The 27,173-nt window shown below is 43.4% G+C and overlaps 1 protein-coding gene across 2 annotated transcripts; it reads left to right on the top strand.

The window, feature by feature from the left end:
* The first annotated feature begins 8,720 nt into the window (after positions 1-8,720).
* LOC125305116 (cortexin-1) lies at positions 8,721-26,695 on the top strand. 2 transcript variants are annotated; one of them, XM_048259726.1, is made up of 2 exons: positions 8,721-9,093; positions 22,603-26,695. In XM_048259726.1, exons 1-2 carry the CDS (start codon positions 9,063-9,065, stop codon positions 23,112-23,114), a joined length of 543 nt encoding a protein of 180 aa, XP_048115683.1. In that variant the 5' UTR covers positions 8,721-9,062; the 3' UTR covers positions 23,115-26,695. The 2 variants fall into 2 exon arrangements, with proteins under 2 accessions (XP_048115683.1, XP_048115684.1); XM_048259727.1 differs by lacking the exon at positions 8,721-9,093 and adding an exon at positions 14,644-14,814.
* Positions 26,696-27,173: the final 478 nt, after the last annotated feature.

Consider the following 27,173-nt stretch of genomic DNA (forward strand, 5'->3'; position numbering starts at 1 on the left):
ACCATAACAGTAGTGGTCTGTGTCATGTCAAATGCTGAAGTCAAGCAAGTGGTGACAGTATTACAAAGGTTCATTATTATCAGGAAACTAGAGTGAGAACCCTATTACAGTAGTCCATGTAATTGAAATAATTGAACAATAGTTGGAAGGGTGGAGACTTATCTGTATCTGTAATAGCTTCTTTTCAGATCAGAAAACTTTACTCATCCCCCCACCTCACATGTACTAAGCAAGCACAATTTCTGTTTGAGTATATTGCTCACGCTGTGTTCACGGTCACCGAGGGTTTCAACAGATCAAAAAAGAAGTGGAAATGGGACGCTTTCAGTGTCGTTGATGGAGCACTCAGTTACATTCAGGCGCACGAGGGCCCTGAGCACTTACACAATGGTTATCTGTGGAGCCGTGTGATTAAGATCTAAATGGAAACATGAGGGTGGCGGTTTCCCATCAGGTATCTGATTCATGGCAGGTTATTAATTGAGAGACTGAAAGACGAGTGAAAGATGATGTGCTCTGTGAGTGTGTGTGTGGATGTGTGTGTTTAGTTGCTCTGTGAGTGGGTGTGTTTGTTTATTTCCCGCCGATGGCAGTGTAGCAAACAGAGATAGCTTGACCTTCACGAGAAGACGAGGAAGGGGACAGTGTCCTTTTCTCTGGGCACTATGACTCAGCGTTTAGCGGAATTACAAAATTGTGGCTGATGCCTGGAGGGGACTAAGCCCAGGACCTCACCTCTGCCACATTACACACTGCTGTGTCATATTAGTGTGGGCAGGTTAAGAAGGGCTCCAAGGCCAACAGGTTTAATTATATGGTATATATATGGATTAAAAACTTGGCATCAAGGGGACGTTCAAGAACTCCGTGCCTATGCCAAGAAATATTTAAGGCTATTTAAGGCTAAGGAGCCAAAACGAATGACAAAAAAAAGGAAAACTTCTTTCCTCAGAAAGAATGGAGAAGAGTGAGTGAAACAAATATGCTGTCTTCCTGTCTAACAGTCTGTAACCAAAGCAACTCCATCCCGGTGGGGCAGGAGCGTCGGAAGCTTCTTCATTCCACCTCTCAGCTCTCAGTGAGATTGACGAACAGATGGGTGCTCTAAAGTTGTTCTTAGCAAGGCGTAGCGCAGCTTCCTGAAAGGCTACTGTCAAATCCTGCCCATATCCGGACCCACTTGGCATGCAGCTGTGCGCCTCTCCAGGATGGAGCGCAACGGAAGCCTACACTGGCCTTTAGTGCTGGTCTTTTCTGGGTGTATTATCTGTTTTACCTGTGAATCCTGTGGTATTTTGAAAAATCTCCGTTGCTGTTGGACAGAACCACCATGTAATGCCCACTGTAATGCCTCACGAATACCACAGAGGAATGGGACTGCGTTCAGGAGCCATAGGGAAATAGTACATATAATGTTTCTTCGATAGCTGAGTTCCCTGCAGTAAACACAGTTATATCAGTGCATACAGCTGTGTATGTTGCAAAAATATGGATGACTTGGAATTGTATTCCAGCAAAAATTACAGAAGGTAGGCATTAGTAAGTCATTACAATCAAAATGACATTGTGTTCCTCATGCATTTCTTAGTTCATTCTCAGACAGCTTTCTTGTGTCACACTAATCCAAGAGAAGAAATCCATTGGCATGTATATATATATATATATTTTGGGGATGAATCACTCTTTAGCTGTGTGTAAAAAGACATAGTGAGATGTCAGCCCTTTCAATGGCTCCCCACAGGAAAAATCCCTGGGCACGCTTTGGCACATAGTCCCAAGTGGCGTGGGTGTGTGTTTGTACCACATTTGTGTACTGTGTATCCGTCGCTGAAATGTCACCTATTTAGTGACGTGTCCACACATGCGAGATGTGTGCGGCAGTCTGACTACGGGCTTGTGTTTTCCATCAGGCATTACTGGGTAACGGTGTTATGAGCTCAGTCCCAATGTCTGGGACATGTCTCTTTTATAGTGTCTACTGTTTGTGTTGGTATTGTGCATATTTCTGTACTTGTATTTTTATATTTATTTACACAATTTTTATGTTTACTTGGATGTGTATGCAGTACTGTATGTTAGATTGGTGTGTGTGTATGTATGTGTGTGAGTCTGTGTATTTGTATTTACAATATATGTTTATTTGTGTATGCAATATTGTATGTTGGATTTGTGTGTCTGTGTGTGTGTGTGTGTGTGTGCGTGCGTGTGTGCAATTGTGTGAATGCGCGTGCATGTGTCTGGCTCTGTCAGTGTGTGTGAGTGTGTAAATTGTGTGAATGGAGAGTGGTGAGGAGCGAAGCGAGTGGCCTCGACAGCACAAAAGATGGGAAGAGTGCTGATGCTGATGCCGATGCTGATCTCCAGGGCTGTCTGAGGGGGTCTGTGAACCTCCCCACAGCCGCACAGACGAGGAGACACAAGGTCAGAGCCCATCTCTGCAGATAACATCCTGCCACTGGCAGCTATGGGATACAGAGACACACACACACACACACACACATACACCCACACACCCACACACCCACACACCGACCCACATATACAGTACACACATACACACACACACACACATATACACCCATATACACACACACACACACACACACACACACATACATACGCACACACATATACACCGACCCACACACACACACACACACACAGTGCTTCAGTACGGAAATAAATAAACAGGCCAAGCCCCATTCTCTGCTATTCTAAATACTACTAGACAGCAAGGGTGAGAGTATCAGGACCAAAAATGAAACTAAGTGTAGTTATCATCTAGTGAGAAAGGGATTTGGACCACACAAGCCATAAATCTAATCAGTTACATAACTCGAAGAGCGTATTTTGGTTTGAACTTTTCAGCCGTTTCATCTTTCAGCAGTAAAAGTGTATTGCCAGATTACCCCAAAGAAACTTGCATGTCATTTCAGCCTTGGGGTTGCTCAGGTTGTGAAGTAGGCCACAGTATTGATGTCTTTATTTCCTGAGGGGGTGTGGATTTGTCTTCTCCCTGTCATGTGGTGAGGATTCTGTTTGCTTGGTAAATGAGATTGCTCCGAGGTCAGTGTGCTGCAAATATTAATTTAGATCATGTGAGAACAATGCCACCAGCTATTGTCATCCAGCAATTTAAAATGTAAATATCATTATAAATTCAGGTCATTGCCTATGAAGCATTTAACTGAAATAACACGGGCCATTATCAAAAATGATGAGCCGTCCAGGTGGTCGCAGGCTGTCTCTCTCTCACTCGCTCATTAGCCACCAGAATTCCACTACTCTTATCTGCAGTGTACCTGGGTTCAATCTGCATGCATGCCGCACATAAAAAAACTGACAAACTGAATTAATTTTCCAGTGTTTTCCAGCAAACACCTGCACCCCCCAGATCTGTGGGGGAACACGTTTGTTGTTTAGCAATATTGATCAGGGATGCAAAGAGGGATGCCGATGTTCTCCGCCCCTGAAATGAAGCCCAAATGCAGCAAGTGGGAACATGCTGTGCATGTTAAACCATCAGTGAGGGCTTGATCATTTTCCCTGGGTGTAGCCCCCCCACCCGCAATTAATTCAGCACACGCCGCCTTATTACTGTGCGGAAGAATGTCATAGATCAGGTTTAATAATTCATTTGTTATGTTTAATATGTATTACATAGAAGAGAAGAAGATATTGCCAGCGCAGAGCTGAGTTTGGGCCAAGTCTTTTGAAGGGTGGGGGGTGGGGTTGAGTGTTTGTGTGTGTGTGGTGGTGGGGTGGGGGTCACTTTTATCTCCTGTTGTGAAGTCTAACAGAAATGATGGTGGAGTCAGGGGAGTAAGAAAGGTTGGTTGAGGTGTGCCGGCCAGGTGAATATGAGAGGGTGAGGATGCTTTCTGTCTCCTCCTTCCACTGGCAGCCTTGTGCTTTTTATACGGAGGAAATAAAATTCACAAAGTAACTGGAGAAAAAATAGTCCAAAGTTGTTGCTCTAGGCCCTGCAACAACCCCACGCAAGATAAAAAACGATGGTGGGGGGAATACGGATCATGAATCAGCCAGCCTTGTACTCTCCCAAGCCTTTGCTCTCACCCATGGGAGTAGTAGGGAAAAAAGGATCCCTGTGGCTACACACCATAAGAGCCACCACTGATCCCCGGCCTGAATCAAGGACAAAAAAGACAGCCATGAATGCAGCCTAATGAAATAAAGATTGCTGGGGAACACTTTCACTTTGATGTACTGGCCATCAGGCGCTATGCGTCACTGGTCATACAATTCAGTGCCAGACTTGAGGCAGTTAGTGGCCACTGCATGGTTTCATGACAAGGAGACTTGTGCAGTTTGAAATCCACAGAGACACACACACCGAAAGATGACATGCATCTTCAGGTCTTCTAGAAGCAACAAACGGCTTTATGCTTGTCAATGATTCAGGAAGAAAGCCTAGGGGAGAACGGCACCAGCATTCCCGATGTGACTCCACAGTGAGTCCCTTGACAGTCACACTGCATAACCTCATCTTTGTCTTTCTCTCTATCTCTCCCTCTCTGCCCCCATTCTCTCCCTCTCTCTGTCTCCTTCTCTTTACAGCCCTGCTTGCTGTCTTCTTTCCTTCTCTTTCTTCCCCTCTCTCTTTCCTTCTCTACCTCTATGTGTCTCCTTCTCTTACCATCTGTCTTTCCATGCTGAAGAAGCTGGGCCCTTTGCGTCTCTCCTTCTCACCTGCTCTCTCTCTCTCTCTTCTGCATCTTTCTCTTTCTGTGTGTTTTGATCTCTTTCCATCTCTCCTCTCATGCTCTATGAGCCTGGGCCCCCGAGAGCACTCTTCCACTATGAATGGAGGATGACACAAGCTGTGCTGCGCCAACTCATGAGAGACAGAGAGAGAGAGAAAGAGAGAAACTGCCCTCCAGGGAATCATACTATCGCTGTTGGACAAACTCTGGCAGAGGACCGTGGCCCCGTCTGCCTCCTCCGCCTCTCCTCCGTCTCGGCTCGTCATTTCTCTCCTCGCGCCTCTTGTGGAGCTGCCAGTGAGATTTAAGATTCGGCTCTGGGGCTGAATGGTGGTTGCCACCAGTGACTTATTTTCCATTAAATGTGTGTTTCAGACGAGGATAAAAAAACCGCCAGAATTGTTTCCTGTGTCCTTGGCGATGTCCTTTAGCTGAAGGTAACAGCTCAAGATGATTTGAAAAGTATAGAAAGGCAGAACACAGACCTCCACCAAGGCCAAATACGACATCTTGCAATTTTAAAGAAAATGGAAAATAGATCATGGATCAGACCTGGAATCTGGACCCATTCCAAAATATATTGGGTTCTTCTTTGGCCTACACTCTACCCGTTAACAAACTTCCATGAAAATTGGCCAAGTAGTTTTTGCATAATCCTTCTGAAGACAGACAGGAAAACAACACTGAAAACATAACCTTCTAGGTGGATTTAGAGAAATGCAAAGCAAATAGATTACGACGTTTTTGAGACATTACTTTAATAAATCTGTAAACAGCACCATCTGTTATAATGCATGAGTGCGCAGTTAGAATAGAAACGTAATTGAACAGTATAATCTAGACATTTATGAATTTCTCAGCCCATTCAGTCCTTACCTGTTATGTCAAACGAAAACCTAATGCCCATCAAAATGTATGATGACATTTTGTGTCCCATCAGTGATGGATCTGTGTTGACTCCTCAACTCTGTCAAAATGCTGATGACTATTGATCGCTTTACAGGTATGAGGATTCTACTTTGAATGCAAAGCCCAGTACTAAGTTGGAAAATTGCTTTTAAGAGCACTCCCCAAAAATATCAATAAATGGACAGGATGATTCCTTGGCTGTGCTGCTTGAGTTGCTCGCATATGGGATTATTATTTAAAAAGATATTTCACACACCACTGGAAGAGCTTTTCATGAGTATCAATTCAATGGGGAGCGCTTTGACTGAGTTCCAATGATGCACCACTGACGTGTCACTCGGCCAACAGCGAAGAGTGGAATAGGCAAAAAAAGAGAAATATGCCTTGAAACGCGCTCACCCTTAAACCCATCTGTCACGAGTTCTGGTCTCTTTTTAATAGCAGAGAGGTATTCTGTACGACTCAGCTTTAGTTGTCATGGAGCTTTGACTGATCAAAACATGTATGAAATATAAGGTCCATGCTCACAGATCCCTGACGTAGCTTTATTTTGATGCCATCTGTATTCTGTAAAAGGATGTGCCTCTGGGAGACTGTGTTGAGGTTTTATAGTGCAGAATTATAAATGTGCAATTTTATGATGCAGAGTTGTAATAGTTCTCTGATTCATAACCTTTCTGCTGTATAGCACATATAGTATACACAGAACCCTGTTATGAGAAGTAACAGAGTACATTTTAACTACAACTCTACTATGCAGTGGTCTTTAGTTTTATGCAAAACCCCTCCTTTCTGAATGGTCTCAGATGTACTTAGTGGTTAGCAGTGTTGTTTACTCTATTACTGCTGGGTCAAAGATTAGTCCATCTATCAGACACCCATCTGTGCAAAAGGTGAGAGCATCACTGTCCACCTCTCTATCGACAGCTGCTCTCTGTATCTCCTCTATACTAGCTCTCCGTTCCCATGGTCTGTTTTGCTCTTCAGGGATCTCACTCTGGATATGTTCCTGCGCTGTTCCACAGACTTTAATATGACGTGTCAATGAGCTGAACTGCAAAATCCCCCTCCCTCTCAGTCTCTTGTATACCGATCCTTCAGCTCACCAGACGCACTGTCTTTATCCTCCTCACAAATGCACATACTCTGTGGCCGCATGCAGGCCACTTGTGTTTTCTCTCTCTCTCTCTCTTTTTCTCTACCTTCAACCAAATTCAATTTAGCCCCTGCCTGCAGCTGACAGTGCACCAGTGACACTGGCTCCAGTGTGGTGATTCTCGTAGAAATGGGAAGGCTGGGTGAGAGACTGGCTGGCTTATTGGCTACATCAAAGTCCTTTTAGGCAAGTCCCTCCACTCGGCGGCCATATTGCAACGCTTTTTGGGCACTCATCGGGCATCCTCTTCAGCAGAAATGCGAAGAGCAAGGCTTCACGACACCAATCTTGCTCCAGCTGCGAGTTCACAACACATGATTGGCACGATGTCTTCACAACACACCATATGATTGGCTCAATGTATTCACATCACACCACATGATTGGCTCAATGTATTCACATGTCGACGTTTTGCCGAGGAAGTGGTGGGATATGTGTAGACAACGGCCATATTGGCGTTACAAACTAGCCCCATGCATTTCTATGGAGGATTTTTTGAGTGCTGTGTCTCCACATTAGAAAGTCTCTGGCTACATGCACTCAAGACTTGTTGCCTCCTGCTCCTGGCCTGAAAAGGCAACTTGCTGTGGGGCTCAAGGGACCGTCAGCCTCTCTAAAAACACTTTGTCTCTGGCTCAGAAAAATGCACCTGCTGTTCGGTCAGTTATGCAGTAGTAGCATGCATCACCTCAGGAGAGAGGCACAGAGAGATAAATAGTGAGAGAGAGAGAGAGAGAGAGAGAGAGAGAGAGAGAGATATGGGTGTGGTTCCAGTGTCAACAGGGTAGCCCCTGACCACTACTGCACACACCCGCTAAGACTGTTAAGTGCCTAGAGTGGCTCACTACCACTATCAAGTCCATGGGTATCAGAATAAGGATGAGGAGAAAAACAGCAGAGACCGAGAGACAAATGGCAAAGCTAAGAGTTCCATTACTGCGTGACGCACGACGTGCATTCAATTACAATGTTTGCAGCGATGTCGCCCTTGTGGAAGCAGTTCCGTCTGTTTGAATATTCATTGGCCATTTGGCATGGCCCGTCCCGCTTGGGAGGAACTGTAGAATATCTCCGCCACACACGTTTTGGTTTTCAAATTGATTTATTGAATTATGACGACTCTGCAAATAGCCCTGTTTGTTTAATAAATACCTCATTAGCTCTGCACGAATCTCTGTTTATAGCCTAAATATGGTAATAAAATATGCCAAACGAAATTGCACGCCCTGCTGGACACACATAGGCTCAAGTGTTGCATCTTGATTTACCACAGGTTAAAGCTGATATTTTTCCTGTAGATTGTCGTGTATCTACAAAATGACTGCAATATACAACGATAGGTTATTTTTTGATCTTCCTCTTTATTTTCTAACCGAGTTAACATGGATATAACGCGTAGCTACAGCAGATACTGGAACTCATAACATTGACCTCTCGCTTGACACCAGAGTGGCGCGCTTACATTTATGCAAAAGCAGCGTCCAATGAACACATGGGGTCAGGGGTCACATATCAAATACATTTAAATTAAAATACTCCATTTACTCATTAGTGTATCTCCATACACTACATAGATGCAAACACGCCAAAGGCCCAACCTTCAAAATAAACATTTAGGTGTTAATACCAATCATTTTCAATATGATAGCCTTGACAACAGAGAAGTAGCTGAGGTTGCTTGTAAGTGACATTTGCAATGAAGGGTCCATGTGCTAAACAGGCATTAGCCTACTATATCAAACAGCATGGTCATGTCAACATACCCCAACCTGATTCATTTGATACTTCTCTCAGTAATTCAATAGCTTGTCACTTTAGTGAGCGCAACCATGGCAGAAAAACAACAAAGTCATCAATGGAGAGGAATAACACCCGGTTACATCTTCTGTTTTGGTTTAATTGTGTTCGTGCCTGTGAGAGGGACAGGGCAATCATTCCTTCAGTGTCTTATTGATATGCGGTTGGTTTAAACGCGCAATTATTCGGCTCTCCCTCTACAGCAGCGTCAGACACACTTCACTCACGCGCTGTACAGGGGCGCGAGGCGCAACTGGGAGCGCGGAGTCGTCGGACTCTCCGTCACGAAGGGATTTCTGTCCTCTTTTTTTTTTTTTAGTTCAGCAAGGCTCAGTTGCGGTGACCGTAGCGGAACAGCAACACCTGCTCTTCTCTCTAGATTCCTTCCCTGTTTTATATTTTATGCGCTGGTGCCAAAGGGAGACCGGTGAAGGTAGAATGGGCGAAACCCTCAGGTTTCCTCCGTAACTCTGGAAATGGATCCGACATCCTTGCATGGATACAAAGGTACAATTCAGCATGTAATTTCACAGTACTAATAGGCTAGCCCACAGTTCGGTGTTGTTTGAATCCTATATTCTTGGGGAGAAGAATGGAGAGTGGCGATAGCATAGACGAGAATAGCTCATGACAGCAGCGTTTGTATCGTCAGCTCGGTTTCGTTGCACTTGTTGAGTGAACGTGGGGATGACCGTGTGCTCGAGGTTACCGCAATAGCTCTGACATGAATGGGTCCTTCGCCTGTGATTCTCCCCGTTATTTCATATTTTATCGCATCCCAAAAATCATTCAACATGTGCAGCTTCTAATTTATGCAGACACAGGTAGGCTATTGTTTATTAACCGTCTTTAATGCAAATTATTCGCTTCTTCAAAACACCGAAAGTGTTGCTGTAGCCTATGCATTACACATTTGAGCTTATTGTTAAATGCGGTTTATTGACATGAATTATGAGGATAATGCTGAAATCTATTGCTTTTTATGTATGTTAGGTTTCCTATCAGGATAGACTAAATGTGTGCATGCTGTCAAATATTTAGGGTGGAGTCGATCTGCACCTTAAACTGGATCGACTGATAGCTCATAGAAGTTTCCTGGCATGTTGAATCACTAGAACTGTATGCTTCATATTGCAAACACATTTCGCACCAACTGCCAACACCATGGTTTTTGTTTGTTCCAGGATACAGCGATATGAAGACAGAACATAACAAGCGCGGTAATGCGTATTTAGTGTCTTGTGGTGCACAGCTGTCCACCAGATGTTCACTACCTGAATGGCTGCAGCGAGAACCGTTATTTTAAAATACACAAGGGCTTGCTCAGAGCTATTACGCATCATAGCTAACAAGTACGAATTCACATACACTAAATCACTGCGTCTCACTAGTCTCTTCATTGCTACAGGCGAAGTGTAATATTAAATAACATATAATAACTATAGCTGTGGGAATGTGTGACTGGTAATTAAGTACCCCACTATGGAAGTAGCATGGTCATATCACATTTGCTTTAATATCACTAATTTATCCACTAGCTATTACACAGTTATCCATGTTCAAGGGTAATATCATGCAGTAGGCTGGCTGTTATATGACAGATCTGATGAATGCAGTCTTGGATTTTGCCATTGAGATAATTCACTCTCAGTTTCTCATTGGTTTTCCTTGCAGCAGAACCACTGCCAGTACGCTTTTTGCAGTTTTAAGAGATTACAAATCTTGCCTCTTGCAACTGATTTATTGCCTACCTCCCTGAATGGAACAGACAAGACTCCAGAAAGCCAACAACAACTCAGCAACATCAAATACGCATCCAAATACGAAGCCTTTATGTAGGTGTGGCCCCTAGGGGTATATGCCTACATCCTGTTGAGCACTTTCCTGGCTTTCTCCAATTGCTTGACCTTGGGCTCTAACTTCAAAGGAGAAGTGAGTGAGTGTTTTATAGGGCTATTTGAAGTGTCCCCACAGAGCTATGGTTTGTCATGTTTGACATAAAGCCTATGTTACACGCATCACTGTTATAGCTAGCCTCCAGCAGGTTTTGTTTTTTATTTATTTATTTTGTTTTGATTTACCCAAAACATAACACCCTTGGAGGGGTGAACACCATTTTCTAGTGTAGAAAGACCATAACAACAAAAACATTTGGACATTTGAAAGAAACAACACTGAATAAAAATAGATAAATAAATATGCTGAAAGCTATTTTAGGAGTGAGGGACAGTGAGCAGGAGGGTTCTTTTATTTCTGTATTTTAGTCTGTATTTTATCAGGAACAGATTGTATAGTTTGGTCATCTGCATTTACTTGGAGAAATTTGATTTCATTCTCATTAATTTCCTAAGTGGAGTGAGCTATTTTGTAATGAAGCTGTTTGGTAGTAAAGAGATGCAGTTGTTACAGAGGAGCTCTCTCTTCTGTCCTCCTAAATTCTAATCAGGCAGAAAATGGGTTTACTGCCATTTGGTAATTGCATCATGTACCGCGTGATTAGGGTTGCACTCACTGTGTGTGTTTGACAGGCTGGGTCTGTGGGCGACATCATGTGAGCATGGGTGAGTCTGTGTGTGCCATTGGATGGGTATCTATATTTATTTGGTTGCATATATTTCAATGTGTGTATATTTCTGTGTGTGTGTGTGTGTGTGTGTGTGTGTGTTTATGCACTGTGCTGTGCCAAGGAATGGATATCTGCTTGTGAAAACAGTAATTGAGGTCTACTCGTTGATGGTGGTATTTTTCATAATGTAGAATAATGATTTTCCAGAGATTTCCATTCTTAATCCATATATTTCCCTCAGGAACACAGACTCCCATGTATAGGGATAGGGAAGCAGTTTGTTCTGTGGCCCTGGACCATCATGAATGCCCCTCGCTTTATTTCTGGAACAGTGAACTGTATTGTTAATTATACCCGTGTCTATGCATACCTGTTTGTGTATATGTATATTGGGTTTTGTGTGTGTGAGTGTGTGTGTGTGTGTGTTTGTTGTGTGTATATGCATTTGCTTTTGAATTTGTGTGTGTGTGTGTGTGTGTGTGTGTCTGTGTGAGTGCATATAACAGATTCCACTGCAGTGCAAATCTGCATTTGCTCACAGTGCAACTGTGGCCAGGATATTTTAATCCATTAAATATCAATTACCGCACAAACCATTTCCTCTGCCCTGAATGAAAATGAATATTGATTTTTAAGAGCTCTTATATCAGTGTCATTCCCTGTACCCTGGTTTTACACCTATTTTGGTTGTTAATTACCCATAATTCCAAACACAATATCTGTAATTTATGAGAGGTCTAACGGGCAAGTCCTTGGGTGTTTACCTTCTTACCCAGATTAATTATTCTGCCCATTATCAGACAGACAAACAAACAAACACAAATCTTCCAGGTGCTGAACTTCAGAACTATTGATAATGGATATGGTCAATAACTTTCACAACGTTATTATGCTTTCATAACTACTCAGTTAGAATTCAAATGAATTATGTAATGAGGGTGAAGGGTGAAGATTAATGCATAGCACCTGTGCCTCACCATCACTGATATGGTAGATTACCATTGCAGTGTCTCTAAAGTGCTCAGATATGTTTTGTTTATTACCATATGTAGTATTCCTGTAATTGTAATTTTGAATGTAGCAATTCCATGCAGTGCTTTATGTACTTGTTGCTTCACTATACTATAACATTCATTATAATTGTTTGCAATAATGTTCCTGTCATTTTCTCTCTAATGCATGCCTCATAGTTATGCTCTTCCTTCTCCAGTAGAGAATATTATGGTAATTCTTTAACATTGTGTTCTATTTCATCTCTCTTCCTTCTCCAGTAGAGAATATTATGGTAATTCTTTAACATTGTGTTCTATTTCATCTCTCGGTTTGTCCCTCTCGTTCTTTCTCCATCTATCCATGCTCTTACTAGAGCCAGTGTTTATGCAAGGAGTGAGTAGGCTACTGCAGTGCTGTAGTTCTTGCACCTTGGCAATAAAAATTTAGATCCTTATAAAAAAAAACCTCATGTGGAATGCGAGGCAGCGTGCGTGTGCACTGTGATATTTGAGGGTTTTTTTTTTGAGAACTGAACAGAACAGAAATGGTCAGTATTTGTCTTTTCTTAAAAGGGTTATCTTAGTAATCAGCCCATCTGGCTTTTTATAGCCTTACATTTTTGTATTTTTGCCTATTTTTCAGAGGATGTGGCAGCTGACAGCACTATTTGTACGTGAGTGTATCGTGTGTGTGTTTGTACTGTATGTGTGTACATGTGTGTGCCTGTGTAGCTGTGTGATACCCAAACCCAAGGTGAATACACAAACCGCCTCTGTTTGAATTCCGCCCCCTTTCTCCTTCCCCCTGCGGTGCCCTCCTCACTCATGGCAGCATCTGTGTGTCTTTGGCTCCGTCTCCGCTGGGGCCACCTCAGGGCCTGGGGCCACACACATGCGTGCTCCCCGGGTTAGATACACAGGACCCAGAGGTCTGGAAGGAGGGATGAATCCCACCCGACAGACACATGGCCTGCTGCCACACAGTGTCTTTGTCCCTCCTCTGGGACCGGAGGAGGACGTGAGGTGTGTGTGTGTGAGTGTGTGTGTGTGTGTGTGTCTGTGCGTGCGTGCGTGCGTGCGTGCGTGAGAGAGAGAGAAAGAGTGAGTGTGCATGCATGCATGTGTGTGTGCGTGCAGGGCTGATCTGATTGAGCATTCACATCCAGACTGCCTGCTGAGCTCTGATCTGCACGACATTGGCCTTGACAATGGCAGCCCCCTGCCCACCACCACCACCCACCCTCCCCCACCTGCCGAAAAAGGGCTAAGACACTATTAGACAAATTTGTGGATGAGGCAGACAAAACAAACCTGGCGGGACTGCTGGCGGGCCTATTTACAGAATGAAATTAAACCAGGGCCATTCAGAAAAAAAAAAGTTTCTCTCTTAGAAACCTTCACTAGGGAGTAATCAATACCCGTGTTTGCCTGCCATGGCCTCCGTCTTGCTTGAATCCTCCGGGGGAAGGCCCCTCTGAAGTAGGTGCCCAGTCTCTTGGCTCTGCCATCACATCTATTGCCTCTATTGGGTCGGTGTTTGACCAATTAGAGCCCAGTGGATGTTTGATTTGGTTGAATTGAATCTATCTTTAGTGCAGGCTGCATTGTCACAGTCCATCTACAACTCATTTGGCCCCAGTGCTGAAGGACTTTTTAGAGACCTGTAAGAGATTCATCAAAGCAGCACATGGAAACATGCAGACATTTTCTTTTGCAAAATACTCAGGCTCTAAATATACTCCACAACATATTTTGTAGTTGAACAAAAATAGGCAGTTTCAGTAAACAAGATCGTCAGTGGACATATTTTACCCATTCACAACAAACACCACACAATAAGCCACTACAGACAAAAAACAGACCCTCATTTTCTCATTTAGTCATCAGAAACTCTCAATTTGTCACTTGGATCAAATCCCATTGTTCCAATTAAAGCGCTGTAGTCTCTGACAGCAGTCGACATCCAGTCAGTGGCGGTTCTAGGATTTTTCTGAGACAGGGGCCACATCATACACTGAGGGGCCAAGAACCGGTCAACATCCATACACAGAAAATCCCTTGTTCAGTAAGGCAGAGGCACGTAGTCTACGTGATATGCAGGACTATACGCAGTATACCCAAAGTCCTTTTAGGCAAGTCCCTCCACTCAACGGCCATATTGCAACGCTTTTTGGGCACTTATCGGACATCCTATTCGGCAGAAATGTGCGTGCGCAAGGCTTCACGACACCAATCTTGCTCCAGCAGCAAGTTCACATGATTGGCACGATGTCTTCACATCACACCACATGATTGGCTCAATGTATTCACATGTCGAAGTTTTGCCGAGGAAGGGGTGGGATATGTGTAGACAAGGGCCATATTGGCGTTACAAACTAGCCCCATGCATTTCTATGGAGGATTTTTTGAGTGCTGTGTCTCCTCATTAGAAAGTCTCTGGTATACCCACTTAAAAAGCATCACCATCTCAGTATACTTCTTGCTGATGCTTAATCTTTTCTGTTCAGTGAAATTTTTTTTTTATTAATCTTCGCAGCTGTTTACCGTAAAGAAAGCCTGCTCCTGCGTGCAACGTGCATCATGGAGAGGGGCAGGGGCAGACGCTGCGTGCACGCCTTTAGCCTGGAGAAGAAGATGGAGTTGGTGAAAAGTAGACTAAACTTGCCGCAGGTGAATTCACCGTCGCTACTACAGGAGTGGGGAAATCAGAGGTCTGGAAAGTGTTTGGAGTGGTGCTGGATTCTGATGGAAATTCTACAGGTTATGTGCAATGCTCAAAATGCAAGGTGCTGATGAAATATGTGACCCTGCAAGGCGAAACCAGTCGCTTTGGTAAAATTTACAAAATTAAGTTATTGTGCTCACATGAATGGCCATAAACTAAGCTTTCCAACGATATGTATATCGAGGGTAGGCCTATTGCAAAAAGTATCGCTAAGATAACCGCATCCAAAGTTGGCATGGTTCTTCCTTCACGATACGCCAGAAGAGGAGAAAATCACCGTTTTAAGCAAATTGTCACGCTAATGTGTTGAATCTTCACCTAAATAAAGTCAGGGTTTAACAGTCAAAACGTATGTTTTTCGTCAGGCCGCGGGCCGGGTTCGGGCAGATAATTCATGTTGATGTGTCGGGTTACATCGGGTCCGGGCTTTAAAAGCCACGGGCCGGGTCGGGTCGGGTTGTAATTTTCAGGCCCGTTGAGAACTCTAATTCCTACCATTTGAAGTCTTTGTATCAGAAGTCATTGAGTGGCCTCTTCCTATTTCCGTGCTGCATCTTGCGGAATACCAGTTTAGGAGAGGTTGTACAGAACCATCTGCTCTAGAATGGGAATGTCTGGAGAGAAGAAAATGAGTTTGAGTAACTTAGCCTAATTGTTATTAACTTTCATAACCCACTGTCAACCTGGCATTTCTAAAATGAATGACAAAATATGCTCACTGTAGTGGCAATAGGAAATAGCATCATACCATTAGGAGCAGCTATGCTTGGTGACTGGTGGGTTGAAGTCACCAGCTCCTGCGCCATCCCAGTCTGTAGGTGAAACACAAATGCGTGTCACAAAATCCATGCTTGTATTCAGCATGTCGTCTGGCAACTGTAAAACCAGTTATTATTATTTTTTAAATTATAAAGCTTGAGTGAATAGAGTAGAAAATATAACCAATGTATCTCAATGAAACTCTCCTTGTCCTAACACTTTAAGACAGAATTCATGCGAAGCCCATGAATCAAATAAACTCAGAATAGTGGTTAATAACTTTGCAATGATAGCTCACATTAACTACAAAAACGTAGCGTTAGCTATTAGGCATGTAGGCTATTCTCATGTTCATGTTAGCAGCTGCCAAACTTTTTCCTCAAGCAAAAAAAAATCGAACGTTATTTACATTTGGTAAGGCGCACTAGCGCATGTAATATTATTAATTTCGGACCCCAAACAAACAGGATGTCCATTTCTCTGCATTTCATATAACACCATTTCAAACACTTCATACATTACCTTACATAAAATCTATCAGCATGCTAACAATGAATAACAATCAAACCTCAACTCAAGTAACCTAACGTTAAGTTAATGTTAACAGTTCACTGACACTGACTTAAGTCAGTTAACAGTTCACTGCAAGCTTGCTGCTGCTTCGTAATTTAATTGAAAAACTTAACATATTGGGACAGCAACAAATAAACGTCCCTTTCACATAATGATGATAACCAACATAGAGATTTGTGACTCACCAAGAAACTTCTGTGGAGGATGAAACGCTGCCATCGGTTCTTCACGTTAGAATTCTAGCTGATACTTTCGTTAGCCAAATGTATCGGTTCTTCAAGTTAGCTGATACTTCCGTTAGCCAAATGTATCGTTTCTTCACATTAGCAGAGACAAATGTATTCTTTCCTTTACAGTTCACTGTGTGCTTTAGCTTTCAGGCTTCATAGGTGCATTACTGCCACCAGTTGTTTGGGAATGGAATTGCATCTCTGATCGTTGTTCTCAACAAGTTTGACACTTATTGATGATTGACGGTACAGGGGCCAGTCAGGGGCCAATGAGATTTCAGATGGGGTCCGGGCCCCTGTGGCCCCACCCCTAGAACCGCCCCTGCATCCAGACAAGCAGAGTGGCAGGTGTGCCTCTACTTTGCATGGAGAATGCCTGGCAAATGCACTAATAGGTCTATTTTGCTGAGGGGAGACCCGGTGGCTTCATGTGGGTGAATCAATGCCTTTGTGAATCAATGCAGCGCTGTTTTCGTGGCATTAAATTCGTCAGCTGCTGTTTGGGGGTATTCATGAAGTTTTCCATTTGCCATTCATAGTTTTTCATTTGTTTGTCTTACGCTGATGATACACAAGGCAACTTTTTGAGTAATTTTGAGTATTGTCAGTATTTAAATATATATTATTCTGGCACGTTCTTTTGATAGTCGGCAACAATTGTTTTTCTAGAGAACTTTCTAGAGTAGCCACCATTGTATGACCCCTTGCGCTTTGCAACAAAGATGATGGACATGGTCATAATTCCAACTCATTTCCCTTGATATCTGTTGCTTGTTGCTGCTGTGTGTATTGTTTTGTGGGGATTTCCCTGTGAAAGCTTTGGCTACTAGTTATTACTCCTTCAAATGAATACCCTCATGCCATTGCTTTGAATGAGATCCGTGATTAATGGTATACGTTAATAAGCCTCTCCAAATATTAATATGCAATGTGTCTGTGACTCAGTGGGAATGTAAGCAGCCTCATGCTTTATTTGAAATAAAACGAATTACAGCGAATGGTGAATGACACTGATTCGTTTTATCGTCTAAATGAAAATGAATCAGGGCCAGGATTGTAATTAAAAAGGGTACTCAATGCTTTTGTATCGCCTCAGTGGAAAAAGCAACAGTGATTCTCATAAGTTCCCTCATGAACTCCAGACGGGCGAGAGGGAGGGAGAGATTGCAATGCATATTTGATGAGTGAGGTTGCTGAACCCTTGCTGAAGTACTTTGATTGAATCACTGACAGACACACACACAAGCCTCATTGGTGGTTATGTTGATGGTCCAGTGCTGCATCATTAGTTTAAAACTTGCCATGTTCCTCCATTTTGGCAAGAGTTGGCAGAGTTAAATGAGCAACTTTCCTGAAAATTCTACAAATGACAATGTGCCTTTTAAAAATCTTTCGTTCGCATTTCTAAAGACCTAGACATTTAACAGATTTTGGCCCTCTGTGGGATAAAGAAACACTTTCATCTCCCAGTCTTTCTCCCAACTTCCCCCTCAAAGGGAGTGACTTTCCATTAGTCTATCACTCAGATGTACCAGATTTAAAACGATCTGCACATTTCCATTCCCCCTCCGCCTCTCCAACAGCGAGTATCTCAGTCATTAGAAGGTGAACTCCATGCTCCAGATTTAATTATGCCTTGCTAAATTTGTCCTTACACTGCTGTATCAACTCAAACTAATTTTCTTGAATCGTCAAAGAAGTGGTAGCAGGAACTCAGACCTTTCCCCGATTAATATTGTCCTTCATTGAAATCGGTTCAGCAACCTCTTAACAAAATGAGGATGCGGATGATAGACGTTTGTGGACACTGTCTGACATAATGACAGTGTATGTCTCTCTGTCTTGGATCTCATTCAACTATACTAGCTTATTTTTCACTTTTGGCCCAAGGAAATGACAACAATTACAATGACATAAGTCAATGCCCTTTAACCATACTTTGTTAATTGTACTGGATTCATTTTTAAAAACAAGAATAGGACTATGAAGGGTCATTTCGGACTGGCTTACAGTAAGCTAAATTTGTGGAAACCTGATGAGAATTAATGTCAACGGCTTTCTGATACTTCTATACTATAGAGCCAGCATCTGTAGATGATGGCTGGCTTTATGGACAAGAGAAATCAGTGTATTGGACTTTGAATACTCCCAGTTGGGCCATGGTCACTCATGTCAGAGATGTTCTCTACACTGACTCTGCAGCCAGTTAATTGTGTGTGTGTCTGTGTGTTGTGTGTTGATTGTTCTGTTGTATAGTGCCCCCAAGTGGCCTGATTATCTCTTTTACCAAACCAGTGCAACTGTTCATTTTGTTGTTATTTATGTTTCTTAACTATTAACCAATGATTTCTCTCTCTCTCTCTCTCTCTCTCTCTCTCAAAAAAGAAATAAGCATGTAAGCAAGCATTAGAGCAGAAAATAACAATCACCTCTAGGAGAGTTCCCATTTACAGTTTGAAGTGAAACAGCCCTTAGTTCACTGAATGCCTACTGCCCAGTGTTTGAGGGCAATTCAAATCGAGTTTGAATTTTGAATATGGCTAAAATATGATTAGGCAGATTTGCCTGTAGGTAGTTAGGTAGGCTCCTGGCACAAAACAGTTTTTCAGAACACAGCAGATGTACAGGCCTACAGCAACTCATAGCTGCGGGCTGAACTGTCCTGTCCCCCCCCTCTCCCTGATACATACAGACACCAGACACTCACAGGGAGAGAGGGGGGGGGAATATTCCAGGATGGATCCATGATCCATTACTCATCTCCTCTCTCACAGCACATCAATAGCCTGATTGCACCTGCCACTCTGCATCCCACCCACCTACCCTCAGTGAGAAGTGGTCTGCTGGAGGAGGAGCACTCGCTCAGAGCACAACACCACACTCCACTGCACTTACCCACAACACTCTGGAACTGGGCCACCATCCATATTATGATCTGAACTCAGTCCCTGTTGTGGTAGTGCAAGATAAGGATAGGGGGTCAGTAAGTGTGGTCAGAGCTATTACGGCAGTTCTTGGCAGTTTGTTAGCTCAGGGAAATTGGCCTTTCTTGAAATGTGTCATTTTGATTCAATTTGATTACATTTTAATTCCGAACGCACACGCACACTAGTAAATCACTTTCATACACACATACACACTAAGTTAACTTAATCAATAAGGAACTCAGAATTTGAAAAGAAATATCTAGTATATTCTCATATCAGTATATTATAAGTAGTTGAGAACTCCTACAAATATTAAAAAATGTCTGCTGTCCTTTAGTTTCTTACAGTTGGACCATTGGGTGGTTTCAAAGAAAGTAGTGTGCTGTCATAGCGGCTTGTTTATCATTTCAAACATAAAACTCTCAGGCAGTGATGTGGTATTTCTGATATTACATGTACAGTGCACACTAATCATAAATGTTTCCTCACTCGTGTCCTTAAAAAACAATGTCCTTGTCTGTGTCCTGCTTGGCATCCAAACTGGCAAGACCTGCCAAATCCCAATGAAGAAAAAGTTTGACTTGATAAGATAATGAGATGTGTCTTAAACACAGAATAAACATTTGATTCCACACTTTTTCTGTGCTTTTGAGGTGCACGCTGAATAAGATGTGGCCTAATCTTTGTTTTTCTTGGCAGATCTATCTCTCTTCAGGCAAGCACTCAGTTTGTGTGTGTGTGTGTGTGTGTGTCTGTGTCTGTATTTTACTGGCAGAGTAGAATCCTACAGACTCTCACTTGGCAAAGCAGGCAGTCTTTCTGAGGGATGGCATTTACATTTAAATTTATACATGCAAGTGTGTGTGTGTGTGCGTGCGTGCGTGCGTGCGTGTGTCAAAAGTGAGAACGACGCTGTAGAATAGCCCATGTTTCTTGGTTGACAAAGCAGGCTTTTTTTTCCTGCAAGGCACCGTCACTGTCAAATCCTCTACTCTTCCATTCCACTCTTCTGTTTTTCATCTCTTTGGGAACGTGAAGACAGTGAGAGAGAAAGAGAGAGAGAGAGGGCAAGAGAGCACAGGTGACAGAAAAATTAAGAGAGAGAGAGAACAACAGAGTGGAGACAGGTGTCAACTACTCAGTATGCTCAAACTGCCTCCATGCTGTTCTAAGGAGAGAGAGAGAGAGAGAGAGAGAGACTCTTGGCTAAGTACAGCTCTCACTTCGAGGCAAAACATGAGACCTGCTGCCATTGATGATGGCTGAAGAGGCTGCAGCTTCTACCTGTGTCAGAGGAGGCTTAAGCAGAAGACAACTTGCTGTGTTTTAATCCACTTCAAAATCCTAATCTGCAGGGCCCCTCCCTCCCTCTCTCTTTCATTCCTCTCTGGCTTCCAGGGCTGAGCAGTAGGGATTTGCCTGAGATGTCAGCTCCCCTACTTATTCCTCCTCTCAGTCTAGCACCTCTTCTTCCTCCTCTTCTTTTGTTCTGCAAAAAATCAAGAACCTTTTGCTTCACTCATTTTCCATTTCTCACCAATTTAGTGTCAGCTAGCTCACCAAAAAAAGACAGGACCTCTTGAGATTCTGCAAGCTATGAAATATCAGTATGGTGTTGATGTCCTCATGTACAGTATGTCTTCAAGATTTTGGCTGAACCCATGGCCTTAAGTAAGAGCAATAATCTACTCCCTCCTCCCTGACTCCTACATCTCCTGTTCTCGGTTTGCACCACCTTGCAGTAGCGCAGTGCAGGGGGAATCGGCTTAGCAAAAACAAAAAAGCACTTGCTCTCAACTTGGAGAACAACAACAAAATAATACAACCATCTTGCCCAGTGGCAGCAACAGCATCAGCCTCCATCTTGTGCCCAGTCAGTGAGAGGAGAAGGAAGGACACATGCCGGATTTCAGAGGGCCGCAGTGCGAGGTCAGGACGAAGGTGTGAATCTGCAGTGACGTCCCCCTCCACCACCACGCAGGGATTTGCACTTGCCAACTTCACTCCTGTCACTCTTGCGCCGTCTTGAAGGGTCGCCGGGACTCAGGGAGCTCTCCTGAGGGGGTAGGGGTTGAGGGTGGTGGCTGAGGACCTAGCTGACAAAGTCAGTTAATGCTAAAGCCACCCCAAACACACACACACCCACACTTCTCGCCTACTCTTGCATAGATCTCATCCAGCCCACCAAAGCTAGCCCCCTGGGGTGCCGGGTGACAGAAGTGTCGGGCTGATCCTTTTAAGATGGCAGATTGACCAATGAATGCCAATTAAGAAGTGTCAGAGGATCTCTGCGGGATGCAGACTTCACTTGGGAATGGAAAAAAGCTCTTCACTTCACACAGGTCTTACATGTCTGGCAGTCGAAACCAAAGAAGTGACAGCTTTTACTACAGTCAGGCATTTGATGTTCTTCTGAAACAGTGCAAATTTGTTTTTAATTCAGTGACATGGAAATAATTGGAAAAAAGTCAATGACAGTCAGTCGAGGCTTAAAAAGTGTCAGATGATCAGGTTGGCCTTTGCAGCTATTGGAACACCCAATGGAATCCAGCCAACTCGTGGATGTTTTAAATTCAAATTCCCTGTGGCATACTGGTGGTAAAAAGGTCAAACAATGACACATAAAAAATACACTGGTGCTTCCGATCTCCATCTGTGCTAATATACTGCTTGGCTAAAGAGGACTGTGAGCTTTGTGGTTTGCATTTTCTTTTCTGTCTCTTATCTTCCTCAGTTTCTCTCTGTCAGTCTCTCCCTATCTCTTTCTCCCTCTCCTATGGGAGATTATGGTGTATATGTTTCACTAATTGACATAATCGAGCTGTTTTTCCCCATGTAAACTAGCATAATACATTAATATGAGAGATTTTATTAATGTTTTAACAATGAACTACACTTACCCTCTCTTTCTGTCTCTCCCTGTCATCCATCTCTTTTCTTTCTCTCATTCCTCTTCTCATTTCATCTTTCTGTGTTTTCTTCACTCTTCTGCTGTTATTTTCCTTCTCCCACGCACTTTGGGTACCAAAAACCTATACACATTTTTGTTGTCATCTATTTTTATTTCCTGATCTCTTCCTCTTTTCCTCGCATCCTTTCCTCCGCACCTCGCTCACTTGTCATCCTGTCTGCACTTCTACTTCTCACTGTTGACATTCCTGGGTCTTACTCTTGCTCTTGTCCTTTGATTCTATTCGTTCTCTTTTTGACATACCTCCACCCCCCTCCACCTTTTCTCTTGCAGACTATGACGTGTACCCGTGGGGGTGGGGGCGTGGGGCCGGTGGCTCTCGCATGAGGATGCCACTGCGGCTGCTGCTGTGGGAGCACGCCTCTTCCTTCTCCTCTTCCTCCTCCACCTCCTCTTCTTCCTCGTCCTCTTCCTTCTACACTACCTCGTCCTGCATCTCCTTGTCATCCTCCTGCTCGTCCTCGTGGTGGTGGCCCATGGAGGCAGAGTCCTTTACGTTTGCCTCCTCCTCCTCTTTCTCCTCCTTCTCCTCCTTCTCGTCGTCGCTGCTGCCGCCAGCGATCCAGATCCCGCGCGGCCAGTCGCCGCACCCGGCCACCGGCATGGTGACGCTGGAGCAGAAAACCACCTTCGCCCTGGTGCTCTTCCTCTTCCTGCTGCTGGGCGTGCTCATCGTGCGCTGCTTCCGCATCCTGCTGGACCCCTACCGCAGCATGCCCACCTCCACCTGGGCTGACGGGCTCGACGGCCTTGAGAAGGGACAGTTCGACTACACGCTGGCGTAGGGCGGAGGGTCTGCACGCCGGCAGCCCGGAGTAAGGGGACAGTTTGACCACACACTGGCATAGAAAGATGGATGGCTCAAGACTGGACAGTGTGACTACACAGTAGTGTAGAGAACAGATGCATGAGCTGATGACCTGAGGGAGGGACACATGCTGTCAGAGAGGGAGGTGGAAGATTTCGCACACACGCCTACTACACACAATGTCCAAAGACTTTTGTGATGTTTGAAAGTGTTTAACATGACTGTTATAGGGTGGGCAAATGCTCATTGAGATTGGTGGCTTACATACATTAGAATGCACACAAGTGTAGAGTTATACATACAGTATAAATAGATGTAGACAGAAACATAGATATAAACACACACACTTACGTTAGAGGTAATGTTGGTAGGATATGTGCCTATGCACTACTGATAAAGATACATAAGGATGTAAAAGTAAATGACTACGGAGATTTAATAGGTATAGAATTGTATAGATTGGTTACAGGTACTGTGTTCCTAGCCGACTATCTTTCTGGAGACCCAGTGAAGTGGGTTTAATGGACATCGTTAAAAACATCTTAATGACGTTTTTCTAAACAAAGTTTATGAGGAGCCCTCTGGATGGTTGACAGCCATCACGCTTGCCACTTACACTTGTCGGAGATTTAAACGGTCCTTACCTGCCTTGCAAAGCCTCCTATCTCCTCCCCATTCTTCTGCACTCCACGAGTAGCTCTAAACTCACATTACCCCTTATCCATAGTGGGTGTCAGTGGACATCGCTCACATGCAAATTCCACTATAGGCATCCCAGAACCATGGCCAGCTAACCAAGCCAAACATGCTTATTCTCAGCATTCAATATTAAGGATTCCGATAGGTGAACTAATGGAATACCCATTATTTATTGAAAGGTCAAAGAGTGACTAACCACTCTGAGGAATGACATTATAGAGGCTCCCATCATTTGTTTTCTTCCTCCTCCAAAGCCCTGGGGATTTCTATTCTCTCCTACTCTGTTTCTATGATTCATACATGTTTTAAGCTTGGAGATGTGTGGATATGTGCTCGTGAGAGGTATGCAATAGTAAGCAAATGAATACTGACATACTCTGCTCCTCCAGAGTATAGACACACACAGAGAATGCACACAGATCAATTCAACTACACACTGATTTAGTCGAATGACGAATGGAACAGCATTCAGATTGGTTTCAATGAAGAAAATGAATGTGTTTACACACAAGCCCTAAAGATCACCATCTGTAAACACACACACACACCTGCTCTCTGACACAGTTGCCTACACTCTGAAACACACATAGACACACACACACACAAGCCAAATACCTGCCCACCTTGGACAAATACTGTATTTGTGTGCACCACACATCTTCTGTATTTATAGGGTGTGTATGAGGAACTCTGCTCTGCCACAAGAGACTGCAAATGGCCTCTGGCCAGCTCAGTAGCCTATGACAGAGGTTGCAGTCATACTGAGTAGTTCTCTTTTAAACACACCTTTTACTTTTTTTCTTTCTCTCTTTCTTACTCTGTCTCTCTCTATCACTTTCTGCCACTCAACAGACTATGTGCACAGTACTGCTCACTAAATGTTCCAGCTCCAGCACTTTGAAATTCCCACCAAATGCGCCGATGCACATCAAGTGTTTGCAGACTGGCATTGATAAACAAGTAGTCCTTATCTATGAAATGGCAGGCTTAATCTGCAGGCCTCCGAGCAGAAATTCATCAATGAAACTTTCAGTGGTCATCTCATCTTCCCTGATTGGATGGCTGGCCACTGGCTAATCAAAAAATTGCATCCCCCCACTATCATTTATAGCAGTAAATACTGTGCATTCGTTTTGATTACAGATCAGACATTCTGTGGCTGCTCCACTGAGCTGACTGATTAGCACAACAATACAAATAAATAAATAAATAAATAAATAAATACGTTTGACACACACACACCAACAAAACAATTTAATGTGAGTGGTTGTGATTAAGTCCGTGGAATCCTATTTGTTTGTTTTGAATAACCTTAATATCTTGCGGCTATACGCTTCTATTCATCCTGAGGAAAGAACACACGACTATAGAAAACATATTAAACAGCATATACACACACTTACACAGTGCAGAGGGATGCACACAGTGAGAAAACTACTGCCAGTCTCTTCCAGGTTGAGAAACAAATTACTTTTATTAAGGTTTTCAGAGCCCCATATGGCTTTCATTTTCAACACTCTCCACGTACTGTATCTTCAATGTTTTGCAATGGAGTTCGCACAGAGGTCTTGAGAGGCTCGAGAGCCATTGGAAAAAGCTCTTTCCCAGTCCTTTTTGCACCAGCCCATTGATCCCCTGATGGCCTGGCTCTGCAAATTGAGTAATAAAGGAAGGGCCTTGGTTCCTGCTCTGAGCCACTGCACGTGTCTAACTTACTTATCCAAGTGTTAGTTTTAGAGTCAAACGCAAATATCATGTGAGGTTTAAGCTCCGATGTGGTCTTTCTCCATCGTTTTTGGTGAACGCCGTGCTTTTGAGATGCTTTTGAGAATTTTATCAAAAAATGCTGTCTTTGTAAATTCAAAATGGTTCGGCACCTGTTGATGTGGAATCCTTAACTTTGTCCTCACAAAGGCCATTTGGTGTGATGTTGGTTTCAGTGTCTCCCACTTGAATGTCAAACTTACTGACCCCACATCCAGCGATGGTTTCTTTTTATTGCACTATAATATTTGTCATCTGCGTGCCAGTCATTGCTACGAATGAGGCCGATGATGAAACTGTCCAAATGTCGCTGACAAGACTGACATTGAGTCACAACAAGTCAGACAGGTTTGTGATGTGGAGCAATGAACTGAACTGGACTGACTGCTCAAACGTGTCATCAGGTGTTCACTTCCTGTCGGTTGAAGTACTGTTAAAAAAAGACTTCCGATGACCTGCCACACCTCGGAGACCCCTCTGCACTTCTTCTTCCTTCAGACTCACTGTAGGCTGTATTCACACACACACACATACACGTGCTGCTGTGACTGTTGGCTCCCTGTAAAAGCACTGTTCTCCTGAAGACACTTGCTTCGCTTCTCTTTGAATAGGCTTGTATTCAATGCAAAGCAGTTAAGCAGTGCAGTACTGAACACGTCTCTGCTTATGTCTCATCTCATCTCTGCCTATGTGTCATCCAAAAAAAAAAACAAGCAAACAAACAAACAGAAAATAAATTAGATGTCTAAGTATTTCCAACAACTTCCAACTTACAGGGTTCTTTGTGGGCAAAGGGGTATGTGTGTGCCCTTCCTTGTGATTGTAGAGATGTGTAGACCTGCCTACTGTTAACAATTCTAACTTTTGTCTTCATTGCACTAGAGAACAAGTTTAAAAAGATAGAGGTCTATTTTCAGTCTGTGAAATAAAACGCATAGATGGTCTAAAGATCAGTCTGTGTGATTATTTAAAAGTGCTGTTGAAATCTATGGTGATTAACACTTCCAGTGACAACAAGCGTTCAGCCACTCTCTCTTGTGCGTCACAGCTGCATTTGTGTGCTAAGAGTAACTGTGAATAAAGTTCCCTGTTTCATTGGTCTTACTGTGTGTCTATGTATGTATGTATGTGTATGTATGTATATATGTATGTATGTGTGTATGTATGTATGTATCTGTCTATCCATTTGTCTGTCTCTTCTCTTCCTATCTTAATACTGAACCTCTCTGTCCCTTTATCTCCTAGTTTTTTTCCTTTCCATTCTTTAATTAATACTGTGCATAATTTTGTTTGGATAACTGGCAAAATAGTTTTCTTGGTGTCTACCAGTTTGCCTCTGTTTGGAGCCAAAGCCCCAATGCAACACATATTAGGATATGGAACACATATTTGGTTATGGAAATAGACCCGTAAAACAGCCCTTTTTCCTGCTATGAACAGCTTGAGCGACTAGGAGGGCAAAGGGAAAGAAAAGCCAGACAGGTGATGTCAATTCCGGAATGACAGCATCGTCGTCTGATGAAGAGCCGAAGGGCTCGAAACGTCATTTGTGTTGGGGATTGAACTCAAATAA

Source organism: Alosa alosa, chromosome 12 (assembly GCF_017589495.1).
Source record: "Alosa alosa isolate M-15738 ecotype Scorff River chromosome 12, AALO_Geno_1.1, whole genome shotgun sequence".
In the NCBI taxonomy this organism is placed as follows: Eukaryota; Metazoa; Chordata; class Actinopteri; order Clupeiformes; family Clupeidae; genus Alosa; species Alosa alosa.

What these genes read in the sequence shown, in the direction of transcription:
- LOC125305116 (XM_048259726.1), top strand. Translation starts at nt 9,063, where the DNA reads ATGGATCCGACATCCTTGCATGGATACAAAG. An exon ending in ATCCTTGCATGGATACAAAG is followed by an intron (nt 9,094 to 22,602) that starts GTACAATTCAGC and finishes TTTCTCTTGCAG; the next exon opens with ACTATGACGTGTACCCGTGG.